The sequence below is a fragment of the Monopterus albus genome, unplaced genomic scaffold (genome assembly GCF_001952655.1).
Source record: "Monopterus albus unplaced genomic scaffold, M_albus_1.0 scaffold290.1, whole genome shotgun sequence".
Lineage (NCBI taxonomy): Eukaryota > Metazoa > Chordata > Actinopteri > Synbranchiformes > Synbranchidae > Monopterus > Monopterus albus.
In genome coordinates this window covers 340,771-358,072 of record NW_018128170.1, presented here as the reverse complement: position 1 = coordinate 358,072, position 17,302 = coordinate 340,771, and the positions used below count along the sequence as shown (strand labels likewise).

Sequence of the window (17,302 nt, the reverse complement as noted above, 5' to 3'; positions counted from 1 at the left end):
ATGTTTTAAATAAATTATATGATAATATAAAAAAGAGGTGTAAATCTGTTTGACAGCCTTGTTTGGCGGCCCGATGCTGTCACTCTACTTCCAATCGCTACTGCACAGCAACTGGTTGCACAGCAGGACATGATGGGAAGGGCAAAGAGCAGTTAGGTGTGGTTTATGGCGTCTGTTTTGAGTCTCACCAGACCCTCAAGGCTGAGAAGAAATTAGATAGAGTAGCTTTAAACTGTTCTGCCTGGTAATACCAATTTACATGTATGGTTTCTGGAGTGGCGTACAGTACAACTGGTCTCTGCAATTCTAAGAAACATATAGCACAAGTAATTTATTCAGATAAAACTTTGGGTCATATTTCCCAGCACTATACTGTGTTAGAAAAAAGTGGCCAACAGATGAAGCAGAGGGATGAGTAGATAAGTAGAATGAGAGGTGAGAGATAGTGGAAAAACTAGAGATAAGGGAATGAGCGAGAGGCTGGGGGACGGATAAAGGGAGAGATCCAGAGTGAAACAAAGGACAAGGCTGTGGAGAGATAACCACCAGAGAGTCATGCAGAAATAGTGAGAGGAATGAGAGTCTTGTTAATATGAGAAAGTGTACCAAGTGAAATGCAGCATATGGGCCAATTAGGAGTGTCTCTGGTGTGTCCACAGGCAGGATGTCTGTCATGGGTTTGCAGGCTTTCCCAACCAGCCCTCATCAGAGATACAGATTAAACCTCATATGATTTTGTAATAATGGACTAAGTGGTATTGGTACATTTTAATTTAACATGTCCTTCTTAAAGGAATAGTTGATCATTAATTTTTCAAATCTACAACAAAACAAATAAGTCCACATGTTTTTAAGGAGCTGAAAGATTTGAGAAAAGAGAAACAGCACTTAAAAACTAAAATACATATTTAACAGCTCTGTCTCTAATGGTATACAACATCTACATATACATTTTAAAATGCCAAAAGTGAGAGGCCCTAAGCTTTGTGTTTGCTACAAAGCAACCACCATAGTCTGCCAGTCTGCCACTTTTCTTGGCAGTGATTGTATTTGTTTACAGTAATCACCCTAATATCTCAAAATAAATGTGCTAATGATTTATTGATGTCAAAATGTTACATGCAGCAGCTTTAATTAGCTCAGCAAGATTAAAAGCAGGACTTCTCAGCTGTGAAAGACCTTGATCAAGATGCTCGAGTGAAATCATCCAGCATTCAGTAAAATTATCAGTTCATTCAATCTAGCGGTGCTGCCTCAGAAGATGAAGTATGGCATGTACGCTGCGTTTTGACTCCTTCCGATCCACATCGTCAGAAACATGGATACGGCATAACAAGATGATGGACGCGTTACACAGCCTGCATATTGAAAGATAATAAAGCCAGCTGAAGGATCCATCTTTGTCATCTCATTTCTCTCACAGGCAGACGGTGTGTGTGTGTTTGGTACGAGATGAGCAGTGGCGCAGACCAGAGACAGCAGCAGCTCAGCTGCAATCCTAAACCGTTATTATTTAATGCCTCACTCTGAGCTGCACGAATCACTCTGATTGTCTGCTGAGATCCCTGTGTGGTGTGTTTTCACTCGACGCCTGTGTGTGTGGGGGGGCCAGTACTTTTGTAAGTGGATGTACACCGTGTGTGTAAATATCCTCATCCATGCATTTGTGTATGTGTGTGCCTTATGAAGACGGATGACTCATCCTCAGTACAATAGGTTATGACTCTGTAATGAATATTCCTGATTGGATAGTTGCAGAAAACAGACAAATATCACTCATACCTCCATCTCTCCACTTGTCCACTCATCCATTCTGTCTTCTTATCCATCCACTCCTCCTGTCAAACTTTGGCAACATGGCAAACATTAGAGCCTACAGTACCTGCTAAACTTGTTAGCATTGTCAGTGTGTTAGCATGCTGATTTTAGCATTGAGCTCAAATTGCAGGTTCACAGTGCTGCTAGCATGGGTGTAGACCATCGACTGTATAAAATATGGTTGCCTTGAACTTGGTGACATCATGTCCATCAGATATATATGTCAGTGGTGTAGACCGAGTAGCCCTGTTACTGTATTCTCTTTGCATCCTTCTGTCTTCACATCCTTTCATTTATTCATTTGTTGATGATCTACTATCTCAAGTCATTCTATCCGTATCTCTACCTCTTATCAAACTTTCACTCCATCTTTTTCTATAACCACTGGTTCCTTCATCAGTTGATCCATCCGTCTATCCATAAATTCCTGCATCACTCAGTTCTTTCGTCTCTTCTTTCTGCTAGTATCTTCATCCCCCTAACCATCCTCCCAGCTGCCACAAGATTCAGTCTATTTTATCTCTCTATCCACCTACACATCAAAAACATTTCTCCCAAATCCCGCGTCTTCTGTTGTTCCTTTTATGTTCTATTCCATGCTTTGGCTGTGGCTCAGGTTGTGCAGTAGAGCATTTTGCCATTAATCCTAGGCTCAGTGGTTCAATTCCCAGCTCCACCTGCAGAAATGTTTCCTTGAGCAAGACGCCCTGCCCCAGACTTCATCAGCACCTAGCATGGTAGCTCTGCTGCGATTGGCATTTTTAAATGGGTGAATAAGAGACATTGTGAAGCACTTTGTCCTGCTTAGGTTTAGTGCCATGTAAGTGCGTGAGTGCGACCCATTTACCATTCCTCTATAAATTTTCTTTCATCTCATTATCCCTCCATTCTCTCAGTTCCTCCTCTGCTACCTACCCCAGTCAGTCAGCCTGCCATCCACCATGTTACTATTCTCATATCTCTGCGTAAATCTTTTTGCTATGGCTCCACTCTCTGTACCTCCACATATCCCGTCCATGTCCATGTCTTGTATTCAGTGCTCACTTCATCCATAATTACTTCTTGATCTCCTGTGTCCTTTTACCTGTTTATCAGTTTCTTTTCCTGAATCTACCAGATTCTCTATTCTTCCATCCATTTCTCCTTTCAAATGTTGGCCTTTACCTTCATCCAATCATCAGTCCTTGCATCAGTCCTTCAGATCCTCCTATCTACCACTTGCTTCATGCTTCTGTTTATTCTTCTAACTGCCACCAGCATCCATCCATCCAATCCTCCAGATCAGTTCTAGTTTCTGTTCCTCTGTCACACCATCACACTCCCCATTCCCACTTTCCTGCGTCCACCGCATTCTCGTTTCTGCCATCTATATACATCCACCCATCTACACACTGTTCCCATCACAGGCCTAGATCCGCCCCCATCCTAGGTGACCAGAATAGCCTTGCTAAGTCAAACGATTATTCTGTTTAAATGAGCTGTGGAGAGAGAAGGCATGCATTAGCAGTGTATTGATGCTGTGACTCAGAGCCAGAGGAGGACTCACTCTTTTGTAACAAGACAAATCTGATTAGGCCAAGCACGGAGGAGAACACACTGATGATGACAACAGTCAAACACAGACACCCCACCCTACCCCTCCATATGCATACACACTCCTCCACCCCTGCAATTACATCCTTTTGGTTAATCTTCCCTATCACAATTGCACTGCAGGCTGAGTGACAGCCCTCTGGATTGAGAGTGCAGTCGATGCTTTGAAACACCTTACTTCATCTTTATGTGTTTAGATTTGCCTGTGTATTTGTTCTTTTATCTGTGTGTTCTTGCCTGGTCTCTCTAAATAAGTAAGTATGTGCATCTGTAGGCTGCCCTCCTTTGAAAAACACCATTTCTGAACAATATATGGTATATATTATATTATTGGTCTATAATTATTGATGCTTTAAAGTGTAAGCATCACTACTTTTACAGCTGGTAAAGGTGGAGATAATTGTAACTACTTTATATGATGCCAGCTTCTGCACTTGCTAAATAAAGTATCTAAACTGCAGGTGAAGTCAAACTCACCTGTTTTCATTATAGTTTGAGTAAGGGTATCTTTAAAGTGTCTGTAGCCTCTCCTTGGTGAAGTAGAGACTGTGCAACCGAGGCAGATCCATAGATGATGATGTCCAGCCTCTGATATTAACATCTCCCTAGCAGCAAGAATATACTTGCAGCTTAAATATTTTCCAGCAACCACAACCGCTGTAACAATAAGGAGGAAGCTGTCATGAATTAAAATGGTCTCATCAGTACCTTTGGGTCAGGCTATAAGGTGCCAGTGTGAAAGACTTTAGGGATGAATTCCTACACCTCAGCCTAAAATCTTGATTAGAAACCTGTTCTGTTTATCCTCTGGCAGGCTAATCTTCCCACTTTAATGTGAGGACTTACTGTAGCTGGACTTACTGTAGCTGGACTTCTGTACCGGCACCTCAAAATTGTACTTAGGTTCAGCGAACGTACGTAGTTACTTTCCACCACCAAGAAGTCAGGTGATATTATTATAGAGCTTCAAAGTCCTCGGAAGAAGGAGGTTCAGGTGGATGGATGTGTCGACAGAACATTAAGCCATGATCTTTATCAAAACCTAGCCAAGTTGTTGTTGTTGTCGAAACCCAGCCAAACCTTTGCCATAGCATTGATATATCATAAAAGGGTTTGTTATTTAAGGAAGCCCTGTTTAAAAGAAGAGGTTTGTCAGTCTGTCCAACGACCGTGGCCTCCTCCTTGTGAGGCTTTGAGGCACACAAGGCAGATGCTGCACGTCCTTACTGGATAAATGTAAACATAAGTGCCTTTCTTTTAAACAAATTACTGATGCAATTGTTTTTCTGTAAAGGACAATAATTATCGTGTTACTGTGGCGAACTGCAAATGAGTAGAACAGCGTAAAACAACTGTGTAGTAAATGTGTTCTTGTGAGCAAGATATAAACAAAACCCAGTCTGTTGTACTTAAAACACTGCTTCACAGGATAATAAGACCAAGCAAAATGAGTTGAGCATGTTAGTGTGTGTGTGTGTGCACGTGTTAAACCTTTTTCCCCACTGTAAATATAGACTTTTGACAGTTTCCAGAAGCTAATATTTTGCAGATATGTGGTACTTTTTGTAAATCGGATACTTTCAGTACTTGTTGACATGGTTTATCAAGCCAAAGTGGCAAATATTCCCTGGTTCCAGTTTCTCAAATTGGTGAGGATTTCCCTTTCTCCATCACTGCACACTGCATTTGTTCAGGCAAAACAAGATTTCTAAGACATCAGCTCAGACTGTGACAAACTGATGATTTATCACTATTTTTTCATTTTTTGAGGGGGCCTGCTTGTCTGTGCATGTTCCTGTATCTCTTAGTACACTGTGTATGAGCTTCATATGTTTACGGTTGGATGGTTTATATCTCTTCAGCTGTAACAACATGTATGTGTGTGTTGCTCCCTTGTCAGTTGTTGCTAAATGACCCACTGTTCCGGGCGCTCAGACTCACCGCAGCTGGGTTTTACACCGCACTTGGCTTCAGATCAGCACAGCTTGGCTAGTACTAATGATAATGAAGCAAGTTGCCCGCAGCAATTAATGCACTTAGCTGCTAATGATGATTAACTGTGGACTGTATTTGATTTAGGAAGTTGATAAGCTGCCTCCGAACACAAACAGGTTAATTAGAATCATGTGTCGGTGAAAGAGGTTTCAGGAGGAGCCGGTCCATTCATGTAGGACGGGGCTGCTTTGTGTTGTGTTTTAGAGCCTCTGATCCTTTCAGGGGTGTGAGAGATTTGTTTTATCAAAGTATGGAGAAATTACAATGAAGATTTTAAAAGGAAGAGTTGTCTGCGTGGCTCTCTAGAGGCTGTGAAAGGCATGGGAACACTCTCTCCTCTCTCTCTTCATCCACTTACAGCGTATCCTGTCATGTAATTATCTGCCTCGCTCAACGACTTTTTGAGCCTTTTTAAATAGAAATCTTAATCATGTCATTAATTGCCTTTTACATTGCCGCAGGCATCTGAACGTGTTGCTGATTTGCTCAGCAGCGCAGCGTGCAGATAAACAATCAGGCATCATCACAATCATAATTCTAAAAAAGTGACGTGATATTTCTGAACATCTGAATGTGGCACATTTATCATCAGCGTATTTTATTTTACACTGTGTGGATGTCTGTGGTTGGTTGGTTGATTAGCAGCCTGAAGGGTTTTCAGAATACCGGGTGAAATTGCTTCTCACTGAATAAATGTCTGCTTTCAGTCACAGCCTCAGAAGCCATGAAAATGTCAAATTTATTTGTACAGCCCGACACAGTCCAACAGATTCTGATCAAACCCATAATCTCTAAGAATACACTGCTCAAAACCCATAAGAAAAAAATGGAAGAGAGGACATTCAAAGCTAGATCCTCTTTGGGTGGCTGAGGTGCAACAGGAGCACAGGGATTTAAAAAGGCAATTACAAAGAAATAAACAGTTTTTTTAACAATAAAAATACAAAATCCCAGAATGAAGACATAATCCAAGACTGGGACAGTAAAAGGCACAATAATGGTGTATTACATCCAATATAAGAAATAGTACGGCGTCAGTATCAGTGAAATGAGTCGAGCCAGTGAATGTAAGCGTATTAATTTGTTTACATTTTCATGCAAATCAGGAATATTTCAATCATAGATCAATAATAACTTCTGTCATTTCAGTTTTTTTATATTACAGCTGTAGTATTTAATATCTTCCATTAACAATGGATGATACATGTGATGTGAAAGGTGCTGTTCACAGAGATGAGAAATATCCCTCAGTTTAGCAGCTGCCCTCAGCTCTACAGTGTTGTAGCTTCTCTCCGCTCATTGTTTTGATTTTACAGCCCACAAGTTCCTGCTGTTTCCACTGTACGCCACCTGTTCAGCACAAAGCAGCAGGCAGACAAAGTTAGCACCTAGCTGGAGAGCACAGTGGAGTATCAGCTTTATAAGGTGATATCAGTGTTGCATTGTCTGCTGGGTGCACAGAGCCTAAGCTGCTAAAACTCAGTGAGTGCAGGTTATGTTGCCAGTAGCAAATATATTTTTGCAGATATAAGGTCTCAAAATTTTACAATGATTTGGTGCATCTTATAGGATTTTTATGTACTGAAGAGAAAAGCCTCCGCAGCAGCATTTAAACCCCCACAAGACACTGAAACTAGAATATGCTAACAAGGTTTTCAGGCTGGCCGGCTGCTATTCCTGGCAGGCTGGACCAGGTTTTGTTGTTGTTTATACACAACTCTCCAAGTGAAGCTGTCAAATAAAATCCTGTCACCATCATCTTCATCATAATGACAGTAGCAACACTGGCTCTTATGTAACACAGTTAATAAACCACCAACTGTTCTATTTAAACATTTGTAGATGCCTCCACCAGACAAGGTGATCTGTAAAGGTGCAACTAAACATCTGGAGAAAATAAATGAGAATTTTGTTCATCAAGCGCTGAATTAAGGCAGATATAATGTCATTATACTTTATATTACTAAAACAAATAAGAAAATTCTTCAGGAGTCATTCAAAGAGATTTAGAAAAACCTATATAAATATTTTACATTTTTTATATACATTTTATTTTAATTTCAGTTATTATTGACATTTAGGGGCTTATTTAAATATAAGCACATTTTTTATTATGATAAAGATTAAATTAATTTAGGGGAATGGGAAGTAAAAGTAGTTATTCAAAGGCCAAGTTCTGGCAAATGCAGATATACAGTAGGTCCAACACTACTTTATAGCAAACCTGTTAAATCGAGGTTTATGAGGAATACTTATCTCCAAAGTCATCTGACAGAAGCCGGGAGTAATAAACCTTTGAATTAGTGTGACGCTCATAGCTGGAGCTCACAGTGCAAAACATCGTGCCATTTGTGGATTTCTGTTGGACGCTGTTTCCCTCAATAAACCTCGATTCTTCCCTCACACCCATAAAAAGCTACAAAATACCATATTCCTTCCACTACCTCAGCTGATCAAATTATCAGTGCTATATATATTATATCTCAGGGTCAATACCCAGCCGTTCTCTGAGGCCTTCACATTTCTTTCCTTCTAGTTAACCTGCTCTTCCCCTTATCCGCTGTTTGTTTCTTCCACTGCTCATTGTGGGTTTTCTATTTTGTTTTCTCCATTCCCCCCTCCTGTCCCCTCTCCTCCACAGCCTTGTTGTTAGCTGACGGTAAGTCGTTCTTCCCTCCTCCCAGCATCTCCGCTAACATCATCTCCTTTGTGTGTGCATGGTGTGGATGAAACATCATCACTAATTGTCAGGGTCTTGATATAAAACCAGTGGTATTTTGGAAGTTTTTTTTTTCTACAGCTGCTGATTAAGATTTGAAATCAGGTTTGATTTTAATAAACCCCACACCGTTATCCACACATCCATACATGCTCTTTTGCTGCTCTCACCCGCACTTAATGATGGATTTGCATGCTAATCAGTGGATTCATTAATCATTAATCCATACATTATGTTCTCCAGTCAAGAACAAGGTGGAAACACTTGCTAGCCATCAAGATAAAAACCTGCAGTTCCAAAATTAGAGATTTAATTACCTTTGTATGATTGTTATTTAATTGTCAAGGAAATTGTGTCATGTAGTGGTGCAGCACAGAGCAGGGGAATAGCTTGGTAATCAAATTTTAAACATGAGCAAAAGAAATCCTGTCAGGACTTCAGGGTACACACAGTCTGGGGTTTGTAATTGATTTAGTTTAAACGTGTGTGTGTGTGTGCGGCACTCATACACTGGTATATTATGCATGCCTCTGTGTGTGTGCGCTTGCCAACACACCCTCCTATCAAGAGGACTTTGCTGTGATCTTTAATGGCAACATTAATATTCAATGGCAAGCGTGTTGTCAGCAAAGAGCAACAAGCTGGAACTCAGGGCTCGGATAAAAGACGACAAGGCCTCTGCACCAGGTGGCTCGGCAGGGGTGTGACACACAGAGAGGGATGAGAGGCCTTTGCATGCACAACCCATCCTTCCTGATAGGGTTCGACAGCACGGAATTGATGTTATGGAGCTCTTTGTGGTTTTTCAGCACACTCAGGAACTGTGTGAAGCATCGTGGCTTCTTTCTGCAGCAGAGCCTCACAGGACAAGTCGGGCAGACAGACGGACTGATCATTGCTGCCCCGAGCTGGTTTTTCATTTGAAAAATGTAAAATAAAGCCTTAAAGGTTTTTTTTTAATGAAAGGCCTTGAAAGTTGAAATCTTGGGATAGATGTCTGTTTTTATCAAGTTTTAAAGGGCCAGTTTGTCCAAATCACACACAACATCAAAAGTTCATTCCTGACCTTAGAAAGAGTTAACCAGGCTCATTTGTCAGCATTTTCTGCACCTTTTCACCACACATCTTTAACAGTGGCTGTAGACGTGCAGGCTCAGTAGATTTCATGGATGATATTTGTCAGCAGAGCAACTTTTCAGTAAGTTTTCAGTAAGTTAACTTTTCTGATGATGAAAATTACATCATGTGGTTAAAAGCCCTAGAAAAGGCTGTTACATGGACCTTCAGCCTGGATTGGTTTGATTTATTTTCCCAAGTTATGTTTATGAGTTTCTACAGCCATCTTAACACAGTGGTGACCTCTGTTGTAAATCATGTTAATTTGAACAGTTTCTTTGCCACATCTTTTGATACTTTGATTCACACATGCATAGCAAGTCACCTATGTTATATTTCCCACGGTTCCAGATCACTAAATCGCTGCTACTTTCCCTGGATGTTACTGGCCGTTTCCACGAGATGGACAAACAGTCAAGCAAGCATGGCTACATTTTAAAGATTAAGAATGGAGACGTCAGCTCTCTGCGCAGCAAGCTGCAGTTGTGAAACATGACAGATTTATGAGAACAATGAAAATGATGTTGACAGGACAGTGAAGTCACTTGCTACTGACCACACCTAAAAACACCTAAAAAACTGTCTTACCTGAGCACAATATCAGACTGAACAAATTACAGTCCAGTCTAATATCAGGTGTACTGGGGTGGTGGAACAATTGTTACCAGCGGGTATCACAACAGCTTAGATATAATTAGGAATAATGAGAAAATGTGAACTGGCCCTTTAAACTCATTGATTTTTACCAGGATTGACAAAATTAGGAGTAAAATGACATGTGCATGACCTGCGTTGTTTAACAATGTCATGTGTGATCCTAAAAAATGCCATTTAGGAATTGAAAGTCATGGTAAACTCCAGCACTTGTGGATAAGAACGGGATAATTTCCATTATTCAAAAATAATAATAATAATAATAAAAGGATTTGCCCAGTATTTGCCTTTGTTTGTGTTTTGATTAATCAAGCATGCAAATTTGTCTGACCCCCAAGACCTTGTAGTATTTATGGAGCAGAGGTTACTACAATTAGTCTTGTGGTTTTTTACAGATGTGAATTAAATTGTGAATGTAATACAAGTCGTGTCTCTTTGTCATGCTGAGCATTATAAAGCTGTTAACAGTAAGGCAGCCTTCTGATGGTTTGGACCTATTTTGATTGCCACGATCCTCACTGTGAATTCTTTTCATTTTGCTCCATCTCCACTCAGACGTGCCAGACAGGAAGCTGACATCAGACGAGGAGGAAGCCAAGCGGATTGCAGAAATGGGAAAACCGGTGCTGGGGGAAAACTCCAAGCTGGAAGTCATTATTGAGGAATCATATGAGTTTAAGGTGGGAAAGGTTTATCTTCAAACAGAGCAAACACAGCCTAAGATGCCTGAGAAATACAGCTGAAAGCTGAAACTAGTGTAACTACAGTAGACACCGCCTTGAACGAAAGAACAGCTACTGTGCATATTTCTGATTTCACAGGGGTAATGCTGCCTCTCAGAGGCATCTCAATCCACATCGATGCATTTCTGTAGGAGATATGGTTAATTTGCATCCTCTAACCTCCTCAGCCAAAAAGAATACCCACCATATTTGTCTCTGGTGATTGGTTTTATCATGCATCACGCAGAGGTTTCTGCTGCCAGCAACTGGACGGCACTGCCATCATGTGGCGAAGCTCGTGTACTTCTTATGAGTTTCTATGGATGCAGATTATAGTCACTGTCAATAAATAATGAATAGATTTGATATTTGTTTTGGTGTTATATCACACAGAGCACAGTGGACAAGCTGATTAAGAAGACCAACCTGGCACTGGTGGTGGGGACTAATTCCTGGAGAGAACAGTTCATGGAGGCCATTACAGTCAGTGCAGGTACTGTACTGTTCAAATTCACAATGTTCTCCACTGTCATGCTGAACTCAGACTTTATGAACCTATGGAAAAAATCTACATGGCTGTATAAATCATTGTGTATCATGTTTCTTAATGTCTTGAATTTCAGGGCCCTCAGAATTTATATTCATTAATAAATCAGCCATTATCTATACTGCTCATCTGTAGAGGGTCGCAGGGGCTGGAGTTGATCTCAGCTGACACTGGGCGAGAGGCCTGGACAGGTCACTATTCTGTCACAGGGCTGACACATGGGCACAGACAATCACTCATTTTAGAGTCACCATCCAAGCTGACCTACATGTCTTTGGACTGTGGGAGGAAACCAGAGGACCCAAATGAGACTCGTGCAGGCACAAAGAGCCCTGAGGTTTGAACCCGGAGCCTTCTCGCTATGAGGTGACAGTGCTAACCACTGTACCGGCACAATAATAAGCCACTTTTTAATATTTGAAATTGACATCTGAAAGTAATACCTTGTTAGACACTTTTATAACATAGTTATACTAGAAATACACTTTTTTGCTTTTTGCTGAGAGTTAGATGAGAAGATTGATACCACTCATTAGTGTGCAGTAAATCTACAGCTAAGAGATGGTTAGCGTAGCTAGCACCAAGATCAGTGCTTTTTTGTTCTTTTTAAATATGAAACAAATGCCTTAAGCAATGTTAACATGTGAGCCTTTGAGGAGCTAGTAGGCCAGTGGTTTGAGCCTTTTTGAACAAAGCCAGACTCATAGTCTCACCTGTTTATAGTCTTTATGCTAAGCCAAGCTAGCCATGTCCCTGTTTCACAGACAACAAAAGAGTGGTATCAATTTAAAAGATAAACTAATAAGGACATTGGATGCCACTAGTCCGAAATATAGACTATTACAGACTTCATCCCAGAAGTACTGGTGCCAGTATCAGTCCTGAAACACTCCTGTCATTGGAGTCTCCTCGGAAAGCAAAGCTCTTGAAGCTGTGGAATAATCTCATGCGCTTAATAGAAAACTCATCCATCATGTCAGGCAGTGGCAGCATCAGATCTTCAGCCTGCAGAGCAGCAGTTGCTTCGTCTGCCATGGAGAGCTCAGTCCATCACTTTGGCTGAAATAGTTAATCCAGCGTTGCTCTTTATTTTTTCATGATCCACACATGAGTGAAAAATGCATGCAGCTCACATGACCTGACACGTTGAATCAGGCCTGTGTCGCTGACTGTCCACCAGGTTTACTGTGAGAATTATGATAATTTGGTTGAGTTTTTTGTTGTTGTTGTTGTTGTTGTTGTGAGCAGCCAAGTTTCTTTTCTGCAGTGCATTATGGGACAACAGCACACAGTAACAAAAACCCTCAACCATATTTTTGTCCAGTATGCATACTGTCTGATTTGATTATACCTCATTTTATCACATTCCTAGAACCTGCTCAGGATAAGTATGTAGTTTGGGTGTGTAGGCTAAGCTAAAAGTGAAAGTTATTAACCCTGCATCTTTAAACGAATTAGCTTAAGCAAAGTCTGAAACCTACCAACTAAAGCAACAGTAACATTTATGTATCTAGAAACTTCATCTCCATGTATTAAATAACAAAAACATGCAGCTCTTTAGAGAAATGAAAACAGCTCACTCCCTGTGGCAGTTATTAAGCCTGAGATGTATTCATAGCATTTAAAATGTACAACAGTATCTTCAGGCTGAAGTGATTTCTCTTAAGTCCCGGTGCCATTTTAAATAAATGTTGTTCCTTCCTTCCACTCTCTCATCTCCTCTATCGATCCCTTAACGCTCTACTGTTTTCCAACGCTCCTCTGCTTCTTACACTCTGCCCTCAACTCTGTGCTTCATCATCTGTCATCATCCTTTCCTTGTCATACTCTGGTTTGCTTCCTCATCCGATGTCTCTCTCTCCTTTGTTTTCTGTCTTCACTTAAAATCTTCCCTCACTGCTCTCGCTTTATCTTTGCCCAAATATGCTGCTATCTTTTCATCCTCTCTGTTCCTCCACTCATCCCATTGTACTTTAATATATCCCACTTTTCACTCCCTGCTGTCATCCCACCCCCCCACTCGGCCACACTTCGCCCCAGGAGATGAGGACGAAGAGGACACAGGGGAAGAACGGCTGCCGTCCTGTTTTGACTACGTCATGCACTTCCTCACCGTCTTCTGGAAGGTCCTGTTCGCTTGCGTCCCCCCCACAGACTATCTGAATGGCTGGGCCTGTTTCACCGTCTCCATCATCATCATCGGCCTGCTCACAGCTGTCATCGGCGACCTGGCGTCTCATTTCGGCTGCACCATCGGCCTCAAGGACTCGGTCACTGCTGTTGTTTTTGTGGCGCTTGGTACATCTGTCCCAGGTGAGTCCACCAGTCCAACAACAGGGGTAGAAAGGATGATTAGCTTCTTAATGTTTCTTATGGTTCATATATGGGCTGAGAAAATCCTGTGACTTCATGACCCTGTCAAACAGCAAACGTACTTTGTCATCAATACAGCTTATTTCCTCCAAACTGACATTTTCACTAGACAGGATCAATATATTACCAACAACTTGGACTCTGTCAGCATTTTCAATGTCCTCTGTGCAGCATTAATGAATCAGGACTTATTGTTTTATTGAAGAAAAAAAAGATATTGAATATTATAAGTGTTTATAGACAAACAAGACGAGAACACAGTCGACTGCTGACCCTCAATTTATTGATAGTGTTTTTTTCACCACGGGAACTTCACAAGCTGTAACCTGGAGCCTCCCATATAGGCAGATTCTGGAACTTTATAGTTATAGTTAGCAGCCCCATGTGCACCACTTGTTAATCATGTGACAAAGTCCCATACTGAGACAAAGAGATGTGATTGAAGCATCAGCTGAAAGCTAGTAAGTGCACCTTGAATTCAAACTTTTTGTCAAACTAGTTTTACAATGTCAAGAATGCACCTTGACATTTAAAAACAATTTGATCAAAGTGAGACACAGTGACAGACATCTTTCCTCTGCACAGACACCTTTGCCAGTAAGGTATCAGCCGTCCAGGACACCTACGCAGACGCCTCCATTGGGAATGTGACCGGCAGCAACGCCGTCAACGTCTTCCTGGGAATCGGCGTGGCCTGGTCGGTGGCGGCCATCTACTGGCAGATGAAAGGGAAGCCGTTTGTAGTGGAAGCTGGCTCGTTGGCCTTCTCTGTCACTCTCTTCACCATCTTCGCCTTCATGGCCGTTTCGGTGCTGCTTTACCGGCGCCGAGCCCACATTGGGGGGGAACTGGGCGGGCCCCGGGGACACAGAATGGCCACATCAGCCTTTTTTTTCAGCCTCTGGTTTCTTTACATCCTCTTCTCCAGTCTGGAGGCTTACTGTCATATAGAGGGCTTCTAAACAGGAAAGACTTCAGTGTGGGAGAGTACAAACACGCAGGGGTGAGAGTGAAACCTCACTGTGGGTCATTCTTGTATGGTATGAAAGGACAGGAGAGGTCATCCCAGACACCTCCCTCCCTCTCCCTCCTTCTCTCTCCCTCAACCCTTTCTGTAAGGATGTCTGGAGGTGCGTATCCTGCGCTCTAGTCCCAGTCCCAGTTTATAGGAGCTCCTCCCTCAGCCTGTTGGAGTGTGCTTACAGCTGGGATTGGGTAACACCGAGTCCAGAAGACGCCGATGCCAAGACGTGGTCCTGCGTTCCACCGGAGTAGACTGCAGTCTTATATAACCGGAGAGAGCTGAGTTAATCAGAGGTCTATATTTTTCTCAACATTTGATGAGAATGAAGTTTTTTAAAAAGTATTTTTTGGGGATAAAAACGCAAAAAAATAAATTAAAAAACACAAAAGAGGAATCAAGGAACTATTTTCTGATTTATGTCAAGGAAGAGCAAAAGATTATATCATAAATGGAGAGTCATTAAGTGACAGTGGGATGGATTCATGGTATTATTATTATTATTTTTTTGTTTCCTGAGGAGCAGAGTTCTCAGAAATCACACAGAGGAGAACATCAGGGGCAGCAGTGACAGTTCATACTGGCTGAAGAATCATCATTTAAACCGGCGACAAGGACGACGTGGACGCGGCGAACACGGTCAAACTGCCCTGAACATTGCTACCGTACTCTATACGTATCTATATATAATATATTTCCATATTTTCTGTATATTTTGAATATTTGTTTAAATGTGGTCACCTCCTGCTCTAACAGAGGGGTCGCTGTGGCTTAGCGGGAGAGGAGGGGAGGGGGGTCAAACTATATACTAGAATGATGTCTTCAGATTTCTAAGAGTTATGTATCTAGGTAAAATTATGACATTGTATTTTATTTATTTACTGATATCTTGGTCTCACTCAAATTTTCAACTTTTCAATCAGAAATTCAAAAAAAAAAAAAACTAAACGTGTTGCTGCAGATATAAATCCAGAGGTATTTTTGTACTGTTCCTTCCATGCACTTTGCTGTATAGTTCTATTTATGGAGACTTCTACTTGTACATGTGCAAGAGGCCAATATTAAAGGTGTAACTATGGAGTGAACAGAGTGCCTGTGACGGGAGAGGCGTTTGTTTCAGCTGCCCACACTGAGCAGCTCTTCGCTCTGCAGAAAAGCTGAAGAGTCTTTTTCTTAAGTTGCATTAATAGATTTTTGGCCACGGCAGGTCAAGCTAACTAGGGCTGCAGTTAACATTTAGTTTCTTTACTGATTAATATGTCAGTTATTCTTGTGACTATTAGTTTTGTCTATAAAATAAAACACTGATAAATGCCATTCAGTCCCGGTTTCATACAGCTGAAGATGGTCTTCAGAAATCTTGTTTTGTCCAACTGAAAGTCCAAAAACCCTGAAATAACAGAAAAGCAGGAAGTCTTCTTGTTTTGAAGGGCTAAAAACCGCAGTTATTGTGACATTTCCTTACTTGAAATATGACTTAATCAGAATATTTACTGATTTCTTTCTGGATTGTTTAATCATTTAATCAAATAATTGTTTCAGCTCTAAACACAGCATCAGTTAATATATATTATAACCCCGTAGAAAGAAATTACTGATGCCATGTGCTGTTGTTCTAGCTTCTGTATCTAATTTAAGGCTTCTTTCATATGTGTTTCTACAAAGGTCAGTGACAGCCCTGGAGTTCACTATCCACTTTTTAACATGCAGTAAATGACTGTTTACCAAGTTGAAACCCTCATGATCTTAATAGCCTTGATAACAGTTCACCATTAGCATACAGCACATACAAAAATCTACCAGTGTGTTAGGCAATGCTTTTAACAATTACTCAATTTAACGTGAGTTTCCATCACAACTTTGCTTCTGTAATTTGAAACTCCGCTTACCGCGTGTGGATTTAAACTCTTCAGTGAAGAAGCAGTGCTGAGAGCTGCCGGCGTGGGTGTCAGAGCAGCAGCTAGCTCCAGGATGAGTTTCAAAATAGGCTGATGTTGATATCAGATGCTGTTTAACACACGACTGGTGCTTTGTTTTTAAAATGAGAGGAAAATATTAGGTTTGAAACTCCCAAGAGTAGTGGAAATGTTAATTTGCAAATTTATGTTGGTATATAACAAGTCAGTTCTTGGCTAATTTAAAAATCACCCAACAGATTACCAAAGAGGTGGGATGCAACACCTGTTGTAAAAAAAAATAAAATTACAAAAACTAAAAAGTAAAAAAATGAAGTGGCAGTGACACTGTATTTCCACCAGGGGGTGTCAGTCTTCAATCCCTGTGGTTGTCCCTTCTTCTACTGCTCTAACAGCCTCCTCCTCTTCAGTGTTCTTCCTTTGTGGTGAGCAGTGCTGTAAATATGTCTTGTGGCTGAGTCGGATGTTGTTTTCCTGGCCCTGGACCACACCTGCTCACCCCACCTCACTGTCTCTCTCTCTTTCTCTCTTACATATAAACACACACACACACACACACACACACACACTCACAGTAGAGTGACGGGTCCAGTGCTGCACAAGAGGGAGGACAGTTAGAGGGCTGACTGTCCCATTCAGACGCAACTCAACCCACATTATGTACAGAACTTTCAGTGTATGTTTACATAGACACAGTATAGGTGTCAACACAACTCTCACATCTCATCTACGGGTTATCAGCAGCCGCTTCATCTGAGCCAATGTCAGTGGAAATGTAAGGTCCTCAAGTTTTGATTTTGTTTTTCGGGCTCACTGATGCTCACTTTG

General features: G+C 41.3%; 1 protein-coding gene across 3 annotated transcripts in view; it reads left to right on the top strand.

Annotated features, from left to right (window-relative positions):
* slc8a3 (solute carrier family 8 member 3) overlaps positions 1–16,454 on the top strand; it is a 98,223-nt gene extending 81,769 nt beyond the window's left edge. For 2 of the 3 annotated variants that reach the window (XM_020622917.1, XM_020622919.1), the window contains 4 exons: positions 10,451–10,575; positions 11,011–11,110; positions 13,205–13,477; positions 14,123–16,454. In XM_020622917.1, the coding sequence (XP_020478573.1) occupies positions 10,451–10,575; positions 11,011–11,110; positions 13,205–13,477; positions 14,123–14,499 (875 nt within the window). In that variant the 3' untranslated portion in view covers positions 14,500–16,454. The remainder of the gene's footprint in view (positions 1–10,450; positions 10,576–11,010; positions 11,111–13,204; positions 13,478–14,122) is intronic. The other variant, XM_020622918.1, reaches the window with a different exon arrangement.
* Positions 16,455–17,302: the final 848 nt, after the last annotated feature.